At 53.4% G+C, this 23,261-nt stretch overlaps 7 protein-coding genes across 7 annotated transcripts; 4 read left to right on the top strand and 3 right to left on the bottom strand.

Moving 5' to 3' along the window:
• Positions 1 to 1,360: 1,360 nt before the first annotated feature.
• Positions 1,361 to 2,615, bottom strand: BU25DRAFT_401247 (carbohydrate esterase family 8 protein; the record flags this gene model as incomplete). The annotated part of the gene is made up of 3 exons (XM_033705004.1): positions 1,361 to 1,738; positions 1,786 to 1,962; positions 2,013 to 2,615. 3 exons carry the CDS (start codon positions 2,613 to 2,615, stop codon positions 1,361 to 1,363), a joined length of 1,158 nt encoding a protein of 385 aa, XP_033557268.1.
• A 1,753-nt stretch (positions 2,616 to 4,368) lies between these two features.
• On the top strand, positions 4,369 to 6,026 carry BU25DRAFT_434364 (amino acid transporter; the record flags this gene model as incomplete). Its single annotated transcript, XM_033708854.1, has 2 exons — positions 4,369 to 4,564; positions 4,615 to 6,026. The coding sequence occupies 2 exons, from the start codon at positions 4,369 to 4,371 to the stop codon at positions 6,024 to 6,026; spliced, it is 1,608 nt and encodes a 535-aa protein (XP_033557267.1).
• A 1,674-nt stretch (positions 6,027 to 7,700) lies between these two features.
• Positions 7,701 to 10,797, bottom strand: BU25DRAFT_494514 (uncharacterized protein; the record flags this gene model as incomplete). Its single annotated transcript, XM_033711785.1, has 4 exons — positions 7,701 to 8,670; positions 8,724 to 8,954; positions 9,019 to 10,479; positions 10,545 to 10,797. The coding sequence occupies 4 exons, from the start codon at positions 10,795 to 10,797 to the stop codon at positions 7,871 to 7,873; spliced, it is 2,745 nt and encodes a 914-aa protein (XP_033557266.1). The 3' UTR covers positions 7,701 to 7,870.
• A 566-nt stretch (positions 10,798 to 11,363) lies between these two features.
• On the bottom strand, positions 11,364 to 13,257 carry BU25DRAFT_451526 (XLF-domain-containing protein). The gene is made up of 2 exons (XM_033709758.1): positions 12,292 to 13,257; positions 11,364 to 12,239 (listed from the first exon to the last, which is right to left on the bottom strand). Exons 1-2 carry the CDS (start codon positions 13,219 to 13,221, stop codon positions 11,547 to 11,549), a joined length of 1,623 nt encoding a protein of 540 aa, XP_033557265.1. The 5' UTR covers positions 13,222 to 13,257; the 3' UTR covers positions 11,364 to 11,546.
• A 205-nt stretch (positions 13,258 to 13,462) lies between these two features.
• Positions 13,463 to 15,362, top strand: BU25DRAFT_414587 (uncharacterized protein). Its single transcript, XM_033707330.1, has 4 exons — positions 13,463 to 13,965; positions 14,014 to 14,487; positions 14,536 to 15,271; positions 15,320 to 15,362. The coding sequence occupies exons 1-3, from the start codon at positions 13,522 to 13,524 to the stop codon at positions 15,166 to 15,168; spliced, it is 1,551 nt and encodes a 516-aa protein (XP_033557264.1). The 5' UTR covers positions 13,463 to 13,521; the 3' UTR covers positions 15,169 to 15,271; positions 15,320 to 15,362.
• A 1,120-nt stretch (positions 15,363 to 16,482) lies between these two features.
• Positions 16,483 to 17,765, top strand: BU25DRAFT_401237 (uncharacterized protein; the record flags this gene model as incomplete). Its single annotated transcript, XM_033705003.1, has 2 exons — positions 16,483 to 17,467; positions 17,594 to 17,765. Coding segments are annotated over exons 1-2 (1,047 nt in total), but the record flags the coding sequence as incomplete, so codon positions are not given.
• A 3,990-nt stretch (positions 17,766 to 21,755) lies between these two features.
• On the top strand, positions 21,756 to 23,149 carry BU25DRAFT_401236 (glycoside hydrolase family 28 protein; the record flags this gene model as incomplete). Its single annotated transcript, XM_033705002.1, has 2 exons — positions 21,756 to 22,080; positions 22,134 to 23,149. 2 exons carry the CDS (start codon positions 21,756 to 21,758, stop codon positions 23,147 to 23,149), a joined length of 1,341 nt encoding a protein of 446 aa, XP_033557262.1.
• Between the last annotated feature and the right edge of the window lie 112 nt (positions 23,150 to 23,261).

The following is a 23,261-nucleotide window of genomic DNA, read 5'->3' as shown; positions in this document are numbered from 1 at the left end:
GCTATGGCGAGGATCGATCGGGACTATATAGTAGAAGGGGATAGCAGTGAAGCAAACCGAACTAACCGAATGAGCTGGACTATCAGTGCAGCGGGCCGTTGGCAAACACTGCAACGGGCCGCTGGTAGACACTGCAACGGACCGTTGGCAAACGCTGCAACGGACCGCTAGCGAACAAAAGGCAACCCTGATTCCTGAACGCTGTGCTCCGCCTGTCCTTCATCGCCTAAATTTCGAAATGTGTGCATAAAACGTGACTTAAGCTCGCGGTGAATGAATATCATGATAGCGCTCAATGGGTCTAGCTTGAAGCAGAATCTAGTGAATTTGGCGGCCTTGTTGGGTGGCATACCAATTTGTATCAAGATAGAGCTACGTTGTAGAAGTGTCAACATCCTCATCGAACCAATTCATGGCTGCTGTATCTCGGTGTGAAAACTGACCGAACCAACCTGCGAAAAGGTCCTCCCATGGCCCTGAAGCGACTCAGGAACCCGCCGCAACCTCGAAGTGGTGCTTGCGTTTGAGTGTAATAGCGATACTGCAATAAGTCAAGCTTACTCATGCCCTGTAGCATCCCCGCACTGTCGGTGTGGCCATGGTAAAATATACGCCGAGCCATAAGAATATAGCAGTATACACAGCACTGCATTGGCAACCCCCCTTGGTGGTCATTTCGAGGGCCTGCCTTATGACATACGAGGAGTACTGCGGTCTGCTGTGACGGGTTTGCGCATCGAGGGAGACGATTCCTAGGTATAGAAAAAGCAGGCGTGAGTCGGGAGCTGTGAACAGTCGACAACAATTCCTTGAGATGGCTTTGGGGCTCCTTGTTTTTTCACTCGCATTGTGTTCGCTAACTTCTAGAGATGTCGTCTAGTAGCATGCTCACAATATTGTAGCGAGCCGTTTGCGAGTGCTTGCGCCGCGAGCCAGAACTCACCAAGACCCTACCTGTGTTTGCCAGTCCAGTTCGAGTAAAAGATAGAGGGCGTGTTGCCCAAACATAGAGAGTCTCATGTGTACGTATCAGTGGCCATCAGACCGAAGTGCTCACGCACCTGAGAGGTATCACAGAAGTTACTCACGTCGGCACTGAGTACGACACGCACGGCCGATGGTCGGTGACAGGGGGTACACACGCAGTTGTTCTTGAGAACGAGGAGGAAGGTGCGAACAGAATCGTCACGTAGTGGAGATCGCTATGTTGGCGTCAGCACGAGTTTTCGTACCACCATGTAAAGGGCTTGAAGCGATTCAAGTTAGCAGTAAAGGAGCAGGCAAGAGGTCTTTGGGTATCGTTGGAATGATATACTAGATGGGTACCATTGTAATAAGAATTTTTTAGCTCGATGCATCACTATCGTTCGGGATAAGTGTCGATCCACGCTGTGTTTCCACCCTTGCTGGTGAAAGGGTACTGGAAGACTTTTTCGACCGTTGAGTACGGCTCGTACTGCTTCTTGTTCATTACAATGGTAACGTTGCCTGCTGCTCTCCCAGTGGCATTGAAACCAGGCCCGTAAGTTTTGTACTCGGCCATGGTGGTGTTAGCGTTCACGCGGGGCTCGGAAGCACTCCACTCAATGTAGCCGTTAGGCTGGATGGAGTCATCGAGGTAGGTGTTGGCGAAGATGGAGCGATGCAGAGCGTTCCATGGTCTGCCAAGAGCGCACTTTCCAGTCAGTGCGAGGGATGCGTTCGCCTTTTGAACCTTGGAGTCATGGATATAGACACCCTGGATCGATCAGCATTTTTAGACTTTTAAAGCATTAGAGTTCTCACGTATTTGTTCACGAAAGTGGTGTTGGTGCCCTTCCAAGCTGTGATGCCGCCGCCACAGTTACGAAGAGTCACAAGACTAGACTGGATCCATGCAGTGCCGAAGCCATAGAAGAAGTCAGTTTGGCCAGCGATTTCATTCTTATAGAAGTAGGCGTTGCCAAGCTTTCCTATGTATACCTGATTTCTTGATCAGTGATGCCGAGAAAATAACTAGTATGAGTGCTTACCGTGTCTTGGTACGAGTAGAAACCACAGAAGTAGAAGCCAGTGTTGGCGTAGCTCACCGACACAGCAAGTGCTGGTCCAGCAGCATATGGCCTGTAGTCGTTGACAAAATTCAAGTTGTATGCTCTGAAGTCCGTGTTTCCGAACGGTGTGTCGGCTGGGACGGGGTTGCCAGTAGGGCCACTACCAGTCGTGCTAGAATTGAAGGTAGGTGCTACTGTGAGTGTAGATGTATAGGCGTTGTCGATGTTGGGTGTGATGCTACTACCAGTAGCATTGCTCCAAATGATGTTGACCGCGTTCTTGCTCTGATCGTTCGGGAACTTCGTCTGACCGAAAAGGTACACTGGGCCCGGACGGGTGACGTTGACTTGCTCGGTGTAGTTGCCAGGAAGGACGAGGATGTGCGACGTAGCTGTATTGTTTGGAAGACCCAGGATCGCAGACTGGACAGTTGTGTACTTCTGACCAGGCCCGACCAGTAACGTGTTCTTTGGGCAGCCATCTAGAGGATCCCTTGTAGGTTGCTGGCATGCTTTGCGATTCACTGTTGACAATGCCGAACCTGCCTCGAGTAGACACGCAAGTGCGAAGCTAAGACGCATCTTGAGTTGATGATCGTACTTTGAATCGCGCTCAGGCACAGGAATCTCAACGTGGTCCTCGACAGAAGTCTGGGCACGGCGTCTTATATAGCTCAAGGTCGTTCATGGGGGTGCAAATCTCGAAGCCGGGTACATTGCATGACGGGAAAATTGGTGCATGGGTACTCGGTATCTACCATCGCCGCCGTTCGGACGCGCAGGCACAATCTCCTTGAAGCCTCCAAACACGCCGTCATGAGCCGCGGAAGACCACTGTTCGACTCATGATTCGGTGCATGATCCAATCAAGAAGCTCAAGGATTTTGTCGAACGCGGGGTGTGGCTTGACGCTATACATCGTGGTTCCTGGGGTTTGTGGGGAGTGTGGGTGAAGATGATCCACCAATGAGCGGCTGAGGTAAAGGTACTCGAATGAGCCAAACGAGATGAAATCGATGAACGTTTCGCGTTCATCTGACGGTGACGGTGTTAGTTTCCATCATGTGGACGGACAGTTGGTGAAGTTGATGATTGCTATCGTCCCGTTACTACATGGTGGCGGCCGTGGCGTGAATCAAGCTTCGTAACGGTGTGTGGGCAAAGCTTGACGCTTCGTTTGCCTTGTAGCTAGTGGAACGCAAGTCATTTTGTGTACGGAGGAGCTCGTATAGGCGAGCACGATCATTCCTTTGCATCTTTTGCGCTTTTGCAGGCCACTTCGAAGTCGCTTGTCAAGGCCACGCAGCGATACAAAAAGGCCGACCTCTCTGACCCTCGGGTCCTAAAGGTTATCAACACCGCAACATCGCTGGCCGCTTGTGTCTCGTGGCATAGGCCGGTGGTGTTGAGTGGACTGACCTTGCTCGTCTATGGCTGGTACCTTGAGAGCAGATGACTTGGAAGACAAAGATAGGTGTGTCGCTTTCAGTATGTAATGCAGTTCAACGAGACTTGGATGAAAAGTGATCAATCGTGCCAGGTGCTGAGAAGATTATTTTGGTTAGCGCGGTCTCTTAAGCGGGCCGAAGCACGAGGAGACGCAAGACGCGAGGCGTGAGGCATTTCGCCCGCGACACCAACACCAAACGCACGCGCTGTCAGCTCGCGCCTTTGACTTCCAGTGAGACAGTAGCTGATGGGTGTCGAGCTATTGCGACAACGAGGCGGTTGCTTGGCAACGTTCCGCTGCTTCCAGAAATGCCTCACAAGGACTCGAGCACCTTCCTCAGGCGTACACAGCTCCTATCTCGAACAATCGTTTCACGGACAACAAGCAATCGCCACAGCCACCAACAAAGGTTTCTGTCCAGACAATGCGGTACTTTACGCCTGCCAAGGTGCCTTATGCGCTTTTACGGTAGACGAATTATGCCGAGCGATCACGACATCGGAGCTGATCACTTTACGAACCGCTCACAGCGCGTACCAAGAGAGCTTCACTAGAGCAATCACTTGACCTTCCTGGTTGGGTCTTTTTTGACCACTCAGCGCTGAGAGAAGGCACCGATTGCTTGGCTGTCATTTAACCCAAGACTTGGAACGTCAATCTGTGTGACAATCGCGAGATGTAGGCGTTATGCGCAAGGACAGTGCAGCCTGGAGCTGTGAACGTTCAGACAAAGGTAAGCACGCCATAGGAGGTATGTATATGACCCCAGTCCACTTTAATTGCGACCCGCCTATTGCCCAACCGCTGCACTGGGACCTCAACTTTATCTCGACCTCTGCTGTGTTACGGCCACTTGCGAAGGCCGTGGAGACCTAAGGAGCCAGTATGGCCACAAAGTTTGACGAGCAGGACCGCAAGGGCGCTCGCGGGACCGACCACGAAGCTTCGCCTCCTCCACCCGGCTATACAGACGACCATGTCAGCGTTCAGACAGACCAGGCCTTCGTTTACGACGATAGTCAAAAGCTGGGCTACACTGCTACTGTCTTTGTCATCGTGAACAAGATGATCGGTACCGGTAGTAAGTAGTTCCTCTCAATCATGGCAGAAGTTAGCTGACAGAGTTGACAGTCTTCTCCACTCCATCGGGTATCTTTGCAGTCTCTGGATCAGTCGGTGTCTCACTCTTCTTGTGGATCATCGGCGGCATCCTCACCTTCGCTGGACTATCTGTCTTTGTCGAGTTCGGTCTTGCCATCCCTCGCTCGGGTGGTGAGAAGAACTACCTAGAGCGGGTTTATCGCCATCCCAAATACGTCGCAACATGCGTCCTCGCAGCCCAAATGATCTTGCTCGGTTTCTCTTCCGGAAACGCTCTGGCTTTCGGACGCTACTGCTTGTTGGCCTCCGGCAGCACAGTCGACGGATGGGTCGCTCGCGGCATTGGTATCGCCTGTGTCACCTTCTCTGTCACACTGCATTCTGTTGCACCCAAATGGGGTATCCGCTTGTTCAATGTGCTCGGAGTGTTCAAGGTCTTTATTCTGTTATTCATCGTCTTCTCTGGCTTCGCAGCTCTTGCTGGACACCGCAGGGTTCCCAACCCACACAACTTCGACAACGCGTTCAGACTCGAGGTTGGCGAGGGCTACGGTGGGGGCGGTGCGTACGAGTACTGCCAGGCACTGCTCCGTATCATCTACTCATACAAGGGTTGGGAGAACGCCAACTACGTTCTAGGTGAAATCAAGAACCCCAAGAAGACGCTTACCTGGGCTGCACCCCTCGCCATTGGCGCCACCACGATTCTCTACGTGCTTGCAAATGTTGCGTACTTCGCCGCTATTTCGAAAGAAGACCTGGCTGGAAGTGAAGCCATTGTCGCAGGTGTATTCTTCCGCAACGTTTTCGGTGATAGTGCTGGAGCTCGCAGCCTTCCCGCCTTTGTCGCCCTCAGCAACCTGGGTAATGTCCTCGCAGTTAGCTTTGCTCACGCTCGTCTGAACCAGGAGTTCGCAAAGGAAGGTCTCTTGCCTTTTAGCAAGTTCTGGGCATCCATCAAGCCTTTTGGCGCTCCAGCACCTGCTCTCTTCCTTCACTGGCTCATCACTATTATCGTCCTAGTCGCTCCTCCAGCTGGTCCTGCGTACAACTTCATCACCGATCTGTACACCTACCCTGGCGCCTGGATCAACGGGTTTGTCACCGCCGGTCTCATCTACCTGCACTACAATAAGAAAGAACGCTGGGAGTCGCCATGGCACACATACCTCCCGGTCGCTGTGCTCTACCTCGCTGCAAACATCTTCCTGGCCCTTGTACCTTTCATCCCCCCGAGTGGCCCCTGGAACGAAGAAGGTTATCCTTACTACGTCTTCCCCATCGTTGGTGTTGGTGTCCTGCTCCTTGGTGTATTCTACTGGTTCTGCTGGACCAAGGTGTGGCCCAAGCTTGGTGGGTACAAGATTGTTGCGCAAAGGCACGAGGATGCACAGGGTATCGAGCACGTTCGATATGTAAAGGTCTACAATAAACACGAGTAAGGATGACGCGATAGGGATGAGACTCTTGGTTGCTTGTAAGAATTTGGGAGCCTGTGTATAGTTTCTTTTCAGAGAGAGTTAATTGATGTCATCATAATTTTAGGCAGTACCTCGATGCTGATAGCTATATTCTGGAAGAGCTCTTCGTCCTTTTCTCATGGCATCCGCGACTTCGTAGTGAAAACCTCATGTACAGCTATGCTGAGTGGCGAGCTGGATTCACGCTACAGATCCGACGATTAGCACATGATGATCTTGATCTTGCAACCTGTATACGGCCGAGTAAGGCAACACCTATGACCGAAGCTGGAGACACTTTAGGTGTACTGCATATCACCAACACAGAGCACGCACGTATGATTGTACCGACCGAGGAACTTCAGAAGGTAGAATCTTCAAGAGAAAGGTCTGTCAATGTGAAACCTTCACTGCGCTACTCAAGATTTCCGAGCACGGAGCACTTTTGAACCTGCCTTCAAAGCTGATGGGTGAAGGGATGCTCGAACTCCCACGCGAACAGCAGATTAACGTAGGAGTCATCAACCTCGTTACATAACAATCAAAAATAGAACAGCCAATTGATGAGGTCAAGTTCCAGTCTTCAGTCACCATCTCCTCCCCTTTGTTCATACTATACCTCACCCCAACACTCAACCCATGAACATCCCTCCATCTCCTTAGATCTCACACCGACTCAGCTTCCACCCACACTCCTTCTCTCTCCCCCAAATATTTTATTTCCCATCTAGCGTTTCTTGCTTCTTGCTACTACCCGCATCCTATTCGCGGCATCCATTAAAAGCCTATCAAGGCCTCTATCCAGCCGACGCAAATTATTTCGCACTCCAAGGGCGTCAAAACCTTGACTTCTCGCAACGGCCGCAAGAGCAAAGACACGCGAAACCAACATCTCCAAACCGCCTGGCAACACACACGAATTACGAAAGATCACACGTCTTCGGAAGAATTACACCTTCAGTCCCACAGCCTAAGACTTTGGAAGAAATATTCTGAGAGCCTGGATGTTGTCACGCTACTAACACCACGCCAGGCAAGTATGCCGTCCATCTTACTCAGAGGCCTCTGAGTGTTTCAGTCATATTATCCTCTCTATCTCGCACATACAATAGAATCCGTATAAGACCCTTACATTCATCCACATCCATGTCACTAACACCTCTGCCGGGGGTCCGGCACTGAATCATGCCATACTTCCCGTCCAAGAGGAGGGTTCCAGCTTGATACTCTGATCCAACTTTCATTCCCCAAACACCAATGGCGCCGAGATTCGCGCATGTACACATACTCTTACACACGACTCTGGAGCAAGTCATACACTATTTATGGCCAGCATATCCTCTCATCATCCTTTTGACTGCATTTGAATTAGACATGTCACTTACCAAACCATGCCGTCACCCATTCGCCTTCCCCATTTAGTAGTATCATTCGCACAGCTCTCAAAAAAAGGTACAGCAGCTCGCGGAGGTATTCGCCGTGTTCCCAGAGGTCTGTTCTGGCGATAAATAATGCCTTGTTGCCCTCACGTTCGACTGGATTCCCGCAAGCGAGTTTCCAAAGAGCAAAGCTGCCAAAGAGACTATCAAACAACACAGTGAAGCCAGGAGGCACTCAATCATATATCATCAATGTGATTCCGGATTATGTTATTGCCACCTATCCAATACAATCATGACCAAACGAATGTCAACTCTAACCTTACACAAAACCACACTCCCGAAGTCCAGTGACTATATTTTGGAAGCATGCATCCGATACCAATAAGTCTTATCCGGCTCTCCAAATCCGCGATTGCTACTCCAAAAGAACTTCCTCGAGGTACTCTAATGGTCTGGCTCACAAGTGTTGCAGGCCTGGCCACCACCGTGCTCAGCTGCCTTCTCAATCTCAATCGTGTCGCAAGCCTGAGTACCGACGGCGTACCCAACATATGGCTTGGGGTCGCTGCGAGAATGTTCAGAGGGGCGCCCCATTGGCGGAACGGGGTTAGGGAAGGGCGCAGTTGCGTAGAGAGGTACACCGACGTTACTGCGACCGCCATACAGTCCATTGCCAGCTTGACGTTGATTGCGACGTCGAGAAGGCATTGTGTTGTAGCCTTGGATATGGCCCTGGTGCTCAACATCCTGCGCGGGAACGTTGCGTATGGTTGTCAGGTCAATCTGGCGGGGACGCATAGCATTGGTGCTGGTTTGAAGAGCAGCTTGGCGAGCGATCATGTCGAATTGCGTGGAGAACGGAGCTGCGGAGGCTTTCACATAGGCCGCGACACCTGGTACAGACATGTTGCCTGGCGCCGCCGTAGATTTCTGAACATTAGGCGATGGAGCATTCACGCTGGACCCATCTGGCTCGCAAGAAGCCGCGTTTGTCGCGCTTTCCATCATCTCTGTCTCGATGGAAGGGAGCACATCATGCTGACCTTGCTGATCATCAACCGGGGAGCTCAAAGTTGAGCGCTGCTTCTTGGGTCGAAACTTCTTCGGCGATTTCGACGACCGGCCTTTGGCGTATATCGAAGGAAATAGCCATGGCGCTGGATACATATGATAGAACCAAGGAATACCATAGCCATCCAGAGCATACATGTCGGGAAAAGCAGGAGTCTGGAGGGCTTCAACGTCTGTTGTAGTCATGTTAGTGTCGTTGTGGTCAAGCGCGGAGGTATTCACGTACTTTCCGAAGTGTCTTTTCGAGCTGGCACGAACTCTACTGCAGTGGCACGCAAGTCCGACGTCGAACTAGACTGCATCGATATCTCGCTGGTGGTTGCGCGACGGACGCTGGGATTGTACTGCGCGCTTCGACCCCGAGTCGGTGAAGCGTTCTGTAGGCTGTCTCTTGAGCCTGGCACAGATGTTGTAGTATCGTCATACTCGTCATCTGCATCGCTCGAGTGGACGTTGCCTAAGTTGACCAATATGAGCGATTGCACCACGCGACGTGACCTCTTGGAGTAAAGTCAACATACCTGGGTCATCTGGCTTTCTGTGACTATAGGTGGCAGCCATATCCATTATCACGGACCCGCTGTCAGTCTGAGGCGCTCTGACAGTAGAAGTGCTGGTCGCTCTGGATGTTGTAGATGATACAGGCAGGCAGTCGGCTGATTCAAGCACTCCGAGTGCTGTGTCTTGCAGATATGAGGTGAGCAGATCGACATTGCCAGGGCGCGCTGTAGCTTCCGTTTCCGTTGTCGCAACACTAGCCACACTTGCCGGTATGCTGAACTTATGACTCCGCCGCTCGGATAGAATTGGCGTAGAGCCTGCACTGTCAACAGTACGAACATGGCGCATGGACTTTACCCCAGTGACCTTGAAGGTAGTCACGCGCTTTAACTCCGTTTCTCCATTTGTAGTTTTAGGCGATCGCAAGGCCTGAGTTGACTTTGTTTGCTTCAGAGTGGAACTCAAGGTAGGAGCACGGGCACTGCTACCTTTGCTGATAGACATGCGGGGAATGCGGGATGACTGTGTCGCAGAAACTGGAGGCTGACGGCCTCCAGGGTGCTGAAGTTCCGGACTATCACCTTGAATGATGCTCGCACCTGAACTGCTTGTGGCTGACCCCAGGGTAGAAGCGGACTTCCGCTTGGCATCGATTGTAGTATCTGGAGGTGGTATGCTGATGGACAACTCTGGTCTTGAGGCCCGTGTTCGAAGGCTAGTCGTTGTTCTGGATGTACTGATTGTCGGCTTGCTGCCGGGGTCAATCTGCTCAAGAATGACATCAGCCACAGTATCAGAGTAGTAAGAGTGTGGGCTGTCGAGGAGGTTTTCAGCTGACGAAAAGCTGCTCTGCGAGAATGCAGGACTCCTTACCGGCGAGCCATGCGCAGTATGAAACGAAGTCGCCCCGCTGGAAACGATGCTGCTAGGCGCACGCCTATGGTCGGCCGTCACATGGGTACCAAGATGTGTCGTTCGTGGCGGTGATGGCTTTATAGGCGATGCAGCGCTCTGGCGTAGACTTCCAACCTTCGGCGACACTGTCGGGCTGTTCCAGGGCACCTTCGTAGGCGAGCGTTGGATCTTGCTTGGACTGCGGCGGAGCGTCGCAGACGTGATGTTTGCGTCAACAGCATCGAGTGCTTCTTTGGTAAGAAACGACGCCCCGTCCGCGTGGGCTTTGCCAATGTCAATGAAGCTGCGCGTAGTTCGCAGAGACTTGCGGTCGGCTGGGGAGCCACTCGTGGACCCCTTCGCGCCATGATGAGCTTTTGCTCGTTGTGCTGTCGCAAGAGATGGCGAGGTGGACGGAGGCAGCCATTGCGCAGGAAGTGGCTTGCGCGGGCTAGTAAACTTCACATCTCCATATGTAATGGTTTCTCGCTCTGTGATGATGTCGATGCTGGCCTCAGACGACCCATGAACAGTTTCTACATCAGAGTCGCAAGTGTTTGTCATCGAAACGACTTCGTGACGTGAGCCTAGCAATGAGTCAGATGACATCCAACGAATAGTGCTGACGAGTGAGGGTTTAGTGTATGTGTACCTTGGCGGGGGCCTTCTGTAGACAGCAAAAATGTGCCGTCACGTGCATTGTCGCTGTTGAACGCCTGCATAGCTTGCACTGCCGACAAAGATACGGTGTGTGGGGAACTGTTGACGGAACCTCGCTGACCAGGTTCTGGAAGCGCAGAGCGTGGGATAAGGGCAGCGCGCTGAGGCGAGTGCCGTTCGTGGTTGATTGCAGTGGGACCGCAACCGGGCGTTGTGCGAGCCTTGGACGGTGATAATGTTGCCATGTTGCGATGTTGTTGCTGCTGACTATGCGAATGTGAAGCGCTATGATTGCTTGCAGAAGATGATGTGGACAGTTGAGACAATGACGAGGAGTCGTTTGGTTGATTACTGTAGTCGATGCCGTCGCCGTTGCTGCGCTGCAAAGGACTGTCTCTAGAGGTTAACAGTGATGGCCAGCGTCTTGATTGCTTTGTACATACTGATTAGCTAGGCCCAGTGCTTTCGCCTTGTCGCAGTAGGTGATCAGGCTAAGTTCGCCGTGTTGACAAGATGAGAAGTAGAGGTAGTGATACAAACACATAATGCTGGGTAGCGATTGTCGCCCGCGACGCGCTGCAAGGTCAAGGTTACTAAGTCGAGTAAACAAGAAGGTGTTGAGGTGCAAGGGAAGGGAAGGCGCTCTAGACCCACGTGAATATGACGAAATAGAAGGAAAGTAAGTGAAGGAGACTCGCAAATCGAGCAGCGACAAGATCTAGACGTTACATCGAACAGCGCAGTGCTACTCAGAACACACAGAAGCCCCTCCAGGCTACGACAAAAGGCCTAGAAAATCGCGGATAGCGGTGTTTCATCCGACATAGATCCTGCCGTGTTGCAATGTGATATGGTGGTGCAGACTTGTTACTGTACGGGTGGAGGGGCAAACGACAACCACGAACAACCTGTTCAAGCGAAATCAAAAGAGCATACAGTGTGCTCTCGATCCACAAAGTACTGTTATGGGGTATCTCATGTGATGCACAATGCTCTAGAAACGCTTCTTCTTCTTGTGCTGTGCTTGCTTCTTAGTAATCTCCTCGTTCCTACGCTTGAGCTCCGCTCTCTTGCGCTCAGCTTTTTCTTCTGGCGTCTCTTCGTGTACTTCTTTCACAGGCGTCACCTCCTTCTGAACTTCTTGTGGCATGGGCGGTGGCGAAGACTTCGGTGTTGGCGAGTTTACATCTCTAACGCGGGTTGTTTTGGATGAGGCTGTGATGTCGTGCTGCAATGAGGCAGCTTCTTGACTGGCTTTGCTCTTGCCTCCAATTCTGAACGGCTTCTTGGGCTTCTTGGGCGATGCATCGCCTTGTGAGTCCACCTGCGAAGGCGGAGGCATCGAAGCACGAGTCGATTCCTGTGGAACAATTTCCTCGTTTGACCGAGTCTCTGGCGTCTCCCTTTTCGCTTTCCCTCCTATGCGAAAGCCTTTACCCTTGGATCTGTTGACTGGTGGTGGAGATGTTGCCGGTTCTGCAGACGCCTTCGGCGAGGGAGGTTTGGTGCGTTGCCGTGTCTGACGTGGCGCACGGCTATGGGTTCGACTTTGACTCTGGCTTCTCGATGGTGCGTCCAGGCATTTGTCGTCCTCTGTAGAATACTCGTCGTCAGCGCCCCTATTTCGCTGAGCTGACGGTGGCATAGGCTCTGGCGCTTTGGTGAATTTCTTGGGTATGTTTCGTGTCTACAGACTATGTCAGCACTTGATCGTTCTATCGGTGTCGATCATTACTGACCTTGAAGTTCTCGTGGACCTCGAACTCGTCTTCAGTGTCGTCATCCACAGGGCTTGACTCGTGTCCATGCTTCGGTGGTTGGAAGACGGGTGCAAGCTCTCTCGTTCTGATCTTGATGGCGGGTTTGGCGTAAGTCAGTTGGCTTGGTACCGCAGATAGCCAATCTTCAACACCATCCTCTGCTACCAGGCTCAGGGGCACGTCTGGTGTGCACTGCACAAGCGCTTCCTGGAACAAGCCTAGCGTAGTGACGTCTGAGTCCGCCAATTGTGCTGTCTCTTCCCTCCAAACAGCATGTTGAAAGGGTCTGAGCGCGGGTAGATGCCTGGCTGCTTGTTCACGTTTGATCAATCTGCGGCCTGTTTTCAAGCCTCCTATGCTTGGGAAAGCTGCAGCAAGATCCAGATTGCTAGACTCAAACTGATCGACCATCCGGGTGATGGCCTTGTCCTTGTTCTCGATGGTCGTGACCAGGTCGTTTATTCGCTCATACTGGATGTGTGACGATACAAGCAGCGGGAGGATCAGCTCGTTCTTGAGTGTCACCGAAGTGCGCTTTTGCAGGTGAAACTTCCAGGTCAACGAGTCGAGTGGCGCAGGCAGGCGAATGGCGGTGTGTAGCGTAATGTTATCGTTCCCTTCACGAGTGAGACGGCACTCGGCGTCATCTGAGCTGCCCAGGGAGTTCTTGACATTGTCGAGAAGGATGGCGAGCTGCGCGGTATCCTGTTTGCTGACTTCGATGGGTGATTGCTGCTCGACAGCTCGATCCACGATGCTGGTCAGGTCTAACTGTTCACTCCAAATGTTGGTCAAGCACGTGAGGTGGACTGTGTAGGAGTCCGACATGAAGGCTGGCTTGACGAGCAGCTGTGGAATGGGCTCGCCGTCTGGCTGCTCGGACAGCTCCAAGACGCGCCAGGACGACATGACTGCGGTCAGGGCTTGGCACGGAATGGGGGCGAGTTCATTGCGCGCATTGCCATCTATATAGACACATGAGTCTCATGCACGCACGTGCTGTCTGCAGTAGTGTACGAGTGGGAAGGTGTCGAGGTGCGAGGCTGCCCACGCGCTAGGCGGCAGGGGTCCAGGCGGCCGCGGCAGGTACGTCACGGCGGGTGGAGAATTCGAGATCAGCAGTCGGGCCCTGCGAGGCGTCAAGCGTCAACACGCTGCACAGCGCAACACCATACGCAACACCATACGCAACACCATACACTGAACAACATGTCGTCGCGCAACCCCCCGCCATGGGAATGCAATGGTCGCGACAGACCGCCACAGCGACCACCGCCGTCGTCCACGATACCTGCCAAGCGCTCGGCGGACTCCCGATCACATGGCAATGCATCGAAGCGGTCGACCAATGCAGCAGAAGAGGCCTGGGTCGCCGACGAGGACCGCTTTGTGCTGCAGCAGGCGAAGAAGAAGGCAGCACTGCGCGTCAAGGGCGGTCGGGCCAAGCCCATCGACTGGCTCGCCGTCACATTGCGCTTCATCGACCCTACCAAGTCGACACACGACGAGGAGGTTGAAGACCACGAGCTGGACGTTGTGGACCCGGAAGGCGTGTTGGAGGGCCTGGCTGCCGAGGATCTGTCCGAGCTGGAGAAGGAAATCGGGAACTACCTTACGTTGGAGACCAATCGAAGCAACCGAGAGTACTGGAGTGTACGTAGACGCGGCACTTGTCACCAGGCAGCGCACTGACTGCAACAGGCCCTCAAGACCATCTGCAAAGACCTCCGCCGCCAGTCGAGGGCATCGAGCGACGCGCGCAGCACCAACTCGGTCTCTGCCGACATCGACAAGCTCCTCGCCCCGAAGACGTACGAGCAGCTTGAGACACTGGAGCTGCAGGTCAAGAAGAAGCTGGACTCGGACGAGCCCATCGACTACGACTACTGGGAGCAGCTGCTACGCAACCTGCGCATATGGAAGGCCAAGGCAAAGCTGCGCCGCGTGTCGCAAGAGATCGTGAAGGAAAGACTGCAGGCCCTGCGAAAGCAACAGGCGGAGGCAGCATTGTCGGTGCAGGAGAAGCTACAGGAGAAGCTACGAGAGGAGCTGGACGGCCCATCAGTTACTGCAGTAGCGTACGATGCGTCGCTTGACCCAGAGCCGTCGCTGAAGCTGCGCACGGAGGACAAAGCTCTGGCCCAGGTGGACGAGCAGAGGTTTCTCGACGACATTGTGAGTGCAGCATCGCTGCAAACGGTCGACGCATACTGACGACGCCAGGCCGCCGAACGGACAAAGATACAGAAGCTCGGCTACGTCCCCGCACTGAGCGCTGCGTCCGACCAAGCGACGACCAACAACAAGCCAGCCAGCAGCGGCGCGGCTACTCTCAGTGCATCGCGGTTTGCACCCGTCGAGAAGGAAGACTACTCGCAGGCAACCATGGCCCTCTACGAACGAGAGGTCGCACGCGGGGTCGAAGAGGGCGAGGAGGTCTTTACGGTCGAAGAACAGGTCACGACTGCCCGACCGCAGTGGGCTGGCACGTACAAGCCCCGGAAGCCCCGCTATTTTAATCGTGTGCAGATGGGCTACGAGTGGAACAAGTACAACCAGACCCACTACGACCACGACAACCCTCCCCCCAAGGTCGTCCAAGGCTACAAGTTCAATATCTTCTATCCAGACCTCATTGACAAAGCAAAAGCCCCCACGTACAAGATCGAACGCGAGAATGGACGCAGGCGTGGCGAGTCCTTTGCTCCGGCCGGCGAGGACGACATGTGCCTGATCCGTTTCATCGCCGGGCCGCCCTACGAGGATCTGGCCTTCCGGATCGTCGACAAGGAGTGGGACTACAGTGCCAAACGGGAGCGTGGCTTCAAGAGCAGTTTCGATAAGGTGAGTGCCTGACAGCTCAGTCGTGCTACACCATCCCACGCTACGCATGCCACCGACGCAAAACATTGGCTAACGCGCGCAGGGCATATTGCAACTGCATTTCCAGTTCAAAAAGGTATGTCCTTTCTCGTGCAACATTGATGCTCATGCTAACTCGTTGCAGGTTTATTATCGAAAGTAGCCGACTACCTCCCGGCTCGCGAAAGACCCATCGTGTGTGCGTTGTTATGGCTACACAACGTGCATAGCATTGGCGTACTTCTCTCGCTCCATCCACGGCCTGGCTTCATCTCATCTATCTCTATGCCATTACACGCGACAACGTGGTAGCGGTGTCGGTTGGTGAGCCTGTCCTACGAGAGCCACCGGAGCATCAGGTACCATCTACGATACTCACAATCTGTCGGTTGCCAGCGGTGTATGTACATCTGGAGCGGTGACGAATGCGTCATGACTGATGTCCAATCAGACGCAAACGTCGCCGCTGTCAGTGCGAATGAGGCAATACCAATGAAGCTTTCACCGGCCAGTTTCTGTGTTACGCTCTTCTGTGCAATACATTCAAACGGGACGCTGCTCCTACCTACCAGAGCCCGCCCTGCGCCTGGGTGGATCTGCAGGGTACCTGCCTGAGTCGATATGCATGTCAACGGCCACTGCATGCAGCTTTCTTGCGTCAGGTTTGCACGTGAGTAAGGTGAAAGCCAATGGCAATCGCTTGCTCGGGACAATTGTGTGGCTCGAAAGCGCTTTGTCTGCGCTGCTAGAGCTGCAGAGGACGCGGCGTGGAAGTGATGGCAGTGACGTGATCGCAACGTCTTCGTTCTCTCGATGGAGGGCACTATGAAGTCGAACTGAGGCAAAACTTCGTTGAAGCGGTCAATGCAGTGCTTACTGCGTGGCCGTCTTGACGTTACATGCTGGCCTGGATATGCATGCACCCGTGCCCCAGCCCTGCCGATTCACCCCAACCGGAAAATTTGTTGGCTCTTCTTGTGGGACTGCATATGTATCCACTTGTCACCGCGTTAGTGTAATGCGGCGTCAGGCTCCGTCTCGGCCCGGGAGCCATGGTCTCCACGTCCTCTACGTCCGGTACTTCAGCGCTGTGTTACCACCTCTTCGTCCGCCTCCAAGCGTCTCCATGATACTCTTCGACTCCTTGTTTGCCGGTGGGCCATGCATGCCCGCAGCATCAAGCTACGCTGGCAGCCGTGAGGTGACAATGAGCTTTTCCACCCAATGCGCGATGCCCGTGCCTAGATAAACATACAAATGTCCTGATTGTCGCTTCACTTCCAGATTCGCTGTTCTGTGGCCCTTCATTCGATTCGATATTTGCCAGTCCTTTTGTCTCACAAATTTCGTTGGCCAGCACATCACGTCTTTTCCATCGATATTCCACACTGCCCACTGGGCAGACAGCGCAACAGTGATGCCACTTTCGACTTCGCCCCGCCTTCTTCCCCCTGCTGAGATATCTGGAGATATCCGACCACAAGAGGGCCAGAAGGACTTCTTCTGCACCGAGCTCCCTGTTCGTCCTCAAGTCTCACCAACCTCCACATCTCCTCAGCCCTACGGAGAGACAATGTCTATAACAACTGCCACCCGAGCAATCGCACCCTCCGATAACAACCACACACAGCAAGCACCCATGATTCTCGACCCTGAATCGATGCAGTGGTCAGCTCAAGGCCGCTACCCTCACAACAGCCTCGCCCAAGGTGCCTTCTGCACGCCCACCCTCTTCAACCCAGACTCCACCTGCAATCGATACCCTCTGCAAGCCCAGAATGGCATGTCATACAATGCCAACTCCGTCTACAGCTACCCATCGCACTACAGCCCCAGCTGTCCTCGTGCCTACAATGGCATCGACTTCGCTGGACTCCCCAGCGACATGACCGCCTCGTATCCACCAGCAACATTTTTCCACTCTCCACCGCACATGCACTCCACCCCTTCGCTCCCCAACACCTCCACGCCAGAGCTCATGCGACTCAGTGACGACTACGACCTCCACTACGCCAGCCACATCAAGCATGAGGACCAGATCGACTACAATAGCCCTTACTCGGATATGTCTCGTGCGTCCACTCCATACTCTACAGGCCATGAGGAAGACAACACGATCGACAAGGAACAGCCTTATGCACAGCTCATCTACCGTGCCTTGCTCGATGCACCAGACCACACCATGGTTCTGCGCGACATCTACGACTGGTTCAGGAGGTACACCGACAAGGCTGCTCACAGCGAGACGAAGGGGTGGCAGAACAGCATCAGGCACAACCTCAGCATGAACGGCGTAAGTCTCTCACCATCCATACCTTCTCTCGTCTCCATCCCTCGTCTCTGCTTTTTCGGCTATCGCTTCGAACCTCTCTACCCTCGACGACAACATGAATGATGAACACTGTACTAACATCCCCAGGCCTTCGAGAAGGTAGATTCTCCCGCCGACGCAACCACAAAAGGCTTCATGTGGCGCCTCACCCCCGCGGCCCTACGCGAAGGCGTCAAGTCCACAACCCGCTACCGCAGTAAAGCAGCCAACAAGCGCTCCTCCAGCCGCACACAGCCCCTCCCCCAGCGTCAGGCCTCTGGTGCAAAAGGCGGCCATGCTGCCCGCCGGGCAGCCAACATTCGCCGTTCTCAGCGCGCTCGCGAGGCAGGCTTGTACCGCAACGACCCTCGCAGCGACCCTTACACTGGCTACAGCACTGAGTGGGAGGGCGAGGGTGTGTACGGCGGTGCGACGCCCCTACCTCCCCGTGCCGAAAGCCCATACAGTGCATACTCCGGCCGCAGCGAGATGTCCTTCTCTCCGTATCATGCCCCAAAGGACAACGAGGCGTTTCGGCCTATGCTGGGTATGGCGTCTCACCTCTCTACGCTGCGCAGCTATGCCAGCACCCCTGTCACCCCCAACACTCCCATGAGTCACACTGGTCTGCCGTTGGGTGATGCGGCGTATGTTCTTGAGCAGGCACCCAGTGAGCCGATGTTTAGTGGGAGCCCGACGCCGAGTGCGGATGAGCCGATCACGCCTACTGAGGGTCGAGGTGGGTGGGAGCAGGATGTCGCTATGGGTATCGATGTGTATAATGACCTGACGCAGTTTGGGATGGCGGTGTAGGTCTTTCGTCGTCACTTCCTCTTCTTGACTTGGGCTGTCGGTCTAGTCGTCTGGCTAGTGTCTTCTTCTCCTTGGGCTCCTCATCACGACATGTACGATTGCATCCGGGTCAGCGTTACACCTTTTATGGGATATGATTGTGATTTGGGTATGGGTCTGTCAGCGTTGCATTCTTGCATTGCGGGTTGGATGGATGGTTGTCGCGGTCAAAAAGGTCGACCTTCTTAACCCTAGAGTTCAGAAGGCTTTCTACACCGTTATAATGGTACTTACCTGCGCCATGTTGTAGCTACATGACATCTGCAAAAGCTTCACTAGAATTTGCTCTTTTCAACCATGAAGCACATAGGATCATCACTTCGAGAATCACTTTGCCTTCAATTGTTCGTAAACTATGCAACAATACTTTTACTTGGTGCGCAACGGCGATACGACGAAGCATCTCGCTTCAAAATTACTTCCATCATGCCTTGCAGTCAATCTTAACCCTAGTCGCATCCTTCATCCTTGGGCACAACGATCCTTTCGCATAGGCTTCCGGTCTGCCCAAGACTGTCATCGCGCACCCCATCGCTTCCATCACCCACCGGTCCTACCTTGACCGGTTTCGGTACTGGTACCTATGAAATAAGTCACTTTCAGAACGTCCATCAGCCGGATAAGGCTCTCATGCTACCTCCAAAGTGGGAGCTGTCTCCTGAGGTATTGATCGTACGGTAGCAGCGTCACCGTTGAAATTCGAGCACAGCAGCAGTCAAAGCTATCTCGTTCTCCTGCTCCCCGCTCCTGCGATGGCTTGCATGATACATCCAGCCATTTACCGCATCCTTCGCGATGATGTGGCTTTCAGCGTTCCTAAACTTAGCATCAGCAGCTCTTTCGTCGGTCGTCCTCCGAGTTGGCATCCTACATGGCCTTGGACTTCTCATCTTCGCTAAGTCATTGTGCATAAATAGACGAAAACATCCTGAGGATTTTCGGATGCCACATTTAACACACTGCAGCCCAAAGTGGGTGAAGTGGATGCTCGATTTGCCATGTATGGACAAGGGGCGTTGTTCAGATCCCGTCGGATCCGGGGGTCGATCACGATGGCGCGCATTCGATGCTTGATAAGACGGCAGGGAGACTGTTTGTCTGCTGTGCAAAAGCTTCTCGAGGCTTCTGAATGGCTGCGGTTTTTCCTGCCGAGGGCAACTTTTCCAAGACAATTCTATGGCGTTGGTGTGTCGTGACAGCATCGAGGTGGTTCGGAGGCAGTGACCAAGATCAGAATTACGTTCAGTTAGACTCCGTAATCTGCGTCCACTCAGGTTTCAAGAAATCATCCCTTGTATCCTCAATTTTTCGAGCTAAATATCTTGCCAAAGAAGCAAGTGCTTCTTGAGGGTCCGGCTGTGGTCCTGCATCCCCATTAGCGGCCAGCAAGGCGCTTCTAGAAGCCTGGCCTGCGCTTCTGCGCACGTCAGTGGTAGGTGAATCTGTGTGAATGGTGTATACGAGCGGGTACTGTATACTTGGGCAGAATGCCGAGTGGTGGCGGGCCATGGAGATCGATCAGGTTTCTATGGTGTGCTAATCGTCGGACTTTGAGATCCTCTTGCAGTTTCATCAGAGATTGGCAGATACAATGCGCGATTGCATTATTGTGATTATGAGTGTTTTCCTTGTATTGCGAGTGGCTCTTGGTGCATCCGAGCAGATCAAGGCCCTGCTCACTCTAAGGCTGGCGTCGACTCGCAATACAGTTGTACATGTCGCCTAGGCTAATTCTGCTTTTCCATCCCAACGAAAACTCTTGCATAGCTGTTGTTGTTTGCTTCCTTGGGGGTTCGATATGTAGACGAACGTGACACGGAGCTTCGAGTGCTTGCATGTGGCTTTGCGGAGCTTCGGTAAGTGGATCTGTGGCAGCGTGGGCTGCTGTAGTACACTGATAGCTACGCTAAACGATAAAGTAGGACTATCAGGTCGATGGAATACTGCGCTGAATTGCTATATAGCTAGGAGAAGACGATATATACTGGCCCTGGAACATGCTAGCCCAAAACAGTCTAAGCAAGAGTAATCGGGTCTCGTACGAAGCGATTGATACCGCAATAGGATCTACTGCATGCTCGACTGCTTTCGAATATGATCGTCTCTTGACGCACAGCAATTGTGAACTCAAGGCGATTGTATTTGCAGCCTCCGTCTCTGGGATGTCGGCTGCAAAGGCGTGTTGCTTTTCAGTGTATGCCTCGCAGCTCGTCCAAGCCAGCCATGCTAAATTGGTTCGGACCAGGACTGAAGTTTGCTAAGAGGTGGTGTTTCGCTCCAGCCAAAACCCCGGTCATTGGTAGCATGCCTACTACGTGCCCCTGGTACCTTGCGCCATCATGCCTGACAGCTGTATGCAAGGTGCTATATCCGCTTCCACAACCACGGTCCAGTGAGATGACCATCGGCAGTCATTGCAGGAAGATTTGTTCGTCCTCCTCAGCCTTACCATTACTCGTTGCGTGTCCATTGATTTTCACAATGGTCGCAGAGCACATTGGGCACACGCATTGCTGGTTTTCGAATGTTTCATGATGCACATTGAAGCAAAGTGCTGGATATGGAAACCGTACTCGAGGAAAAGACAGTCACTGCAATGAGTGTCCCGCCTTCTAGATGTCGCTGCGCACGTATCATTCACCGTGACGGAGAGAAATCAATAGAAGGATCTCGAGACGAAATCCAAAGAGGGAAGACAGCTTATCCGAAGCAAGCAGCTGCAGGATGAACGCGACATTGGGGTGATGAGGCTCCGCAGTCTCTGAATCTGTGCGGACAACAGAGGCTTGGTACCACCTACGTGGGCGCAACGCATCTGATGGACGGCAAATGTCTGTTGAGGCCGAGGAAGAGCCGGGCAACACCATCTTCCATCTCTGCAGCTGTGACTGCAGCCGTTCCCACGGCATTCAATAGTCCGCGGTTGTTCGGATTGGAGGGACTTGGCGAGCGTGTTCCTGAGAGCGTCGTCAGCATTTCTGGGGTCATCGTTGCCCTGTGATCACGAAGCTCCGAGCCGAGGAGCGATAACGCGGCGACACGCCCCCAGGATAATGTCCGAGCTGCCGGCTTGATGTGGACGCCGGGAAGATTGACAGGTCTGGGGTAGAGAAGTTCCACCAGTCACAACGCCAAGTCATTTCCTAGGTGCCCAGCAGCCTTGCGCGAGCTAAGCTTTTGCCGTTAGCGCCACCCACTAGCCACCTCCCCGCCACGAGATCCCCATGGAGAAACGCACGAAACAACCACATCCTTACGAGAGTTTCTCCGCCTTCATCTCCCGTCCTGGAGGCTGTGGGCGAGCATTGAGGCGTAATGATGAACGAAATGAATATATTAAGGGGAGCTTGTACCTCAATTGTAAGGGTACCGGCTCTTTCAATATCATCTACCCGGACATCATAGCACAGTCGCCAACATGCGTGTCTCCGAGCTTCTCACATTTGCGCTCGCATCTGCGGCGCTCGCCTCACCTGTTGAGGAACGCGATGCAAAGGTCACTCCCTCGAAGCGACCGAACCACCCAATTGCGCCGCATCACCCAGGAAAGGCGTTTCCCGCTTCGCCTGCGCGCAAGAAGACCTGCACGGTCAAGGCCAATGGCAACGGCAAGGATGACTCCAATAACATCCTGAGCGCCATCAAGAGCTGCAACAACGGCGGTCACGTCGTGTTCCCCAAGGACAAGAACTATACCATCGGCACTGCGCTAGACCTTACTTTCCTCAAGCACATCGATCTTGGTTAGTCAAAATGCATGCAAATTGCTCGGACTCGATACTAATCTTCTTTGCAGATATTCAAGGAACCATCAAGTTCACCAACGACACCGACTACTGGCAAAAGAACGCCTTCTACCAGACCTTCCAGAATGCCACCACCTTCTTCCAGCTCGGCGGCGAGGACGTTAACGTCTACGGCGGCGGCACTCTCGACGGCAATGGCCAGGCTTGGTACGACCTGTACGCCAAGGACATCTACATCTTGCGCCCTATCCTCTTCGGCGCTATCGGTCTCAAGGGCGGGACAATCGAGGACCTGAAGTTCCGCTACAGCCCGCAGTGGTACACCTTCGTTGCCAACTCCACAGACGTTGTGTTCTCGAACATCGACATCTTCGGTGGCAGCACAAGCGAGAACCCCGCTAAGAACACCGACGGCTGGGATACCTACCGCAGCAGCAACATTGTGATTCAGAATTCGCACATCGACAACGGCGACGACTGCGTCTCTTTCAAGCCCAACTCCACCGACATCGTCGTGCAGAACCTCGTTTGTAACGGCTCTCACGGTATCTCTGTTGGATCCCTCGGCCAGTACGTTGGCGAAGTTGACATCGTCAAGAACATCTACGTCGCCAACATATCCATGTCCAACGCTTCTGATGGTGCGCGCATCAAGGTCTGGCCGGGCGCCGCATCCGCGCTCTCTGGCGACCTGCAGGGTGGCGGTGGCTCTGGCGAAGTTGCCAACGTTACCTACGACGGCATGACCATCTCGAATGTCGACTACGCCATCGAGATCACCCAGTGCTACGGCCAGAAGAACATCACGCTGTGCAACCAGTTCCCCTCGAACCTCACTATCAGCGACATCACGATCAAGAACTTCAAGGGCACCACCAGCGACAAGTACGACCCGCTCATTGGATACTTGCAGTGCTCCAGCCCGACGGTATGCAAAAACATCAATATCTCCAATATCGATGTTAAGAGCCCGAGTGGAACAGATCTGTACAGCTGTGGTAGTATCAGCGGTATTGAGAGCCAGGTGCACTGCACCACGAACGGTACTAAGGGCGGAAACTCGTAGATATCCGCATATACATAATCTAATCAAACGGACTCGCTTGTCCGACGGCACAGCATCACACCAAAACCTCTCACATCCGTACACTCCATGATACACCCCACTATATCCCTCC

Source organism: Macroventuria anomochaeta, assembly GCF_010093625.1.
Source record: "Macroventuria anomochaeta strain CBS 525.71 unplaced genomic scaffold BU25scaffold_39, whole genome shotgun sequence".
NCBI classification, from domain to species: domain Eukaryota; kingdom Fungi; phylum Ascomycota; class Dothideomycetes; order Pleosporales; family Didymellaceae; genus Macroventuria; species Macroventuria anomochaeta.
Note: the sequence above shows the minus strand (reverse complement) of the source record. Positions and strands in the feature narration are given on the sequence as shown.

Bases quoted from the DNA above. Each gene is read 5' to 3' on its own strand.
- BU25DRAFT_451526 (XM_033709758.1), bottom strand. From the start codon at position 13,221: ATGTCGTCCTGGCGCGTCTTGGAGCTGTCCGAGCAGCCAGACGGCGAG. The intron at 12,240-12,291 runs GTCAGTAATGAT...CATAGTCTGTAG, and splicing joins AGGTCCACGAGAACTTCAAG to ACACGAAACATACCCAAGAA.
- BU25DRAFT_414587 (XM_033707330.1), top strand. From the start codon at position 13,522: ATGTCGTCGCGCAACCCCCCGCCATGGGAATGCAATGGTCGCGACAGA. The intron at 13,966-14,013 runs GTACGTAGACGC...TGACTGCAACAG, and splicing joins GCAACCGAGAGTACTGGAGT to GCCCTCAAGACCATCTGCAA. The intron at 14,488-14,535 runs GTGAGTGCAGCA...TGACGACGCCAG, and splicing joins AGAGGTTTCTCGACGACATT to GCCGCCGAACGGACAAAGAT.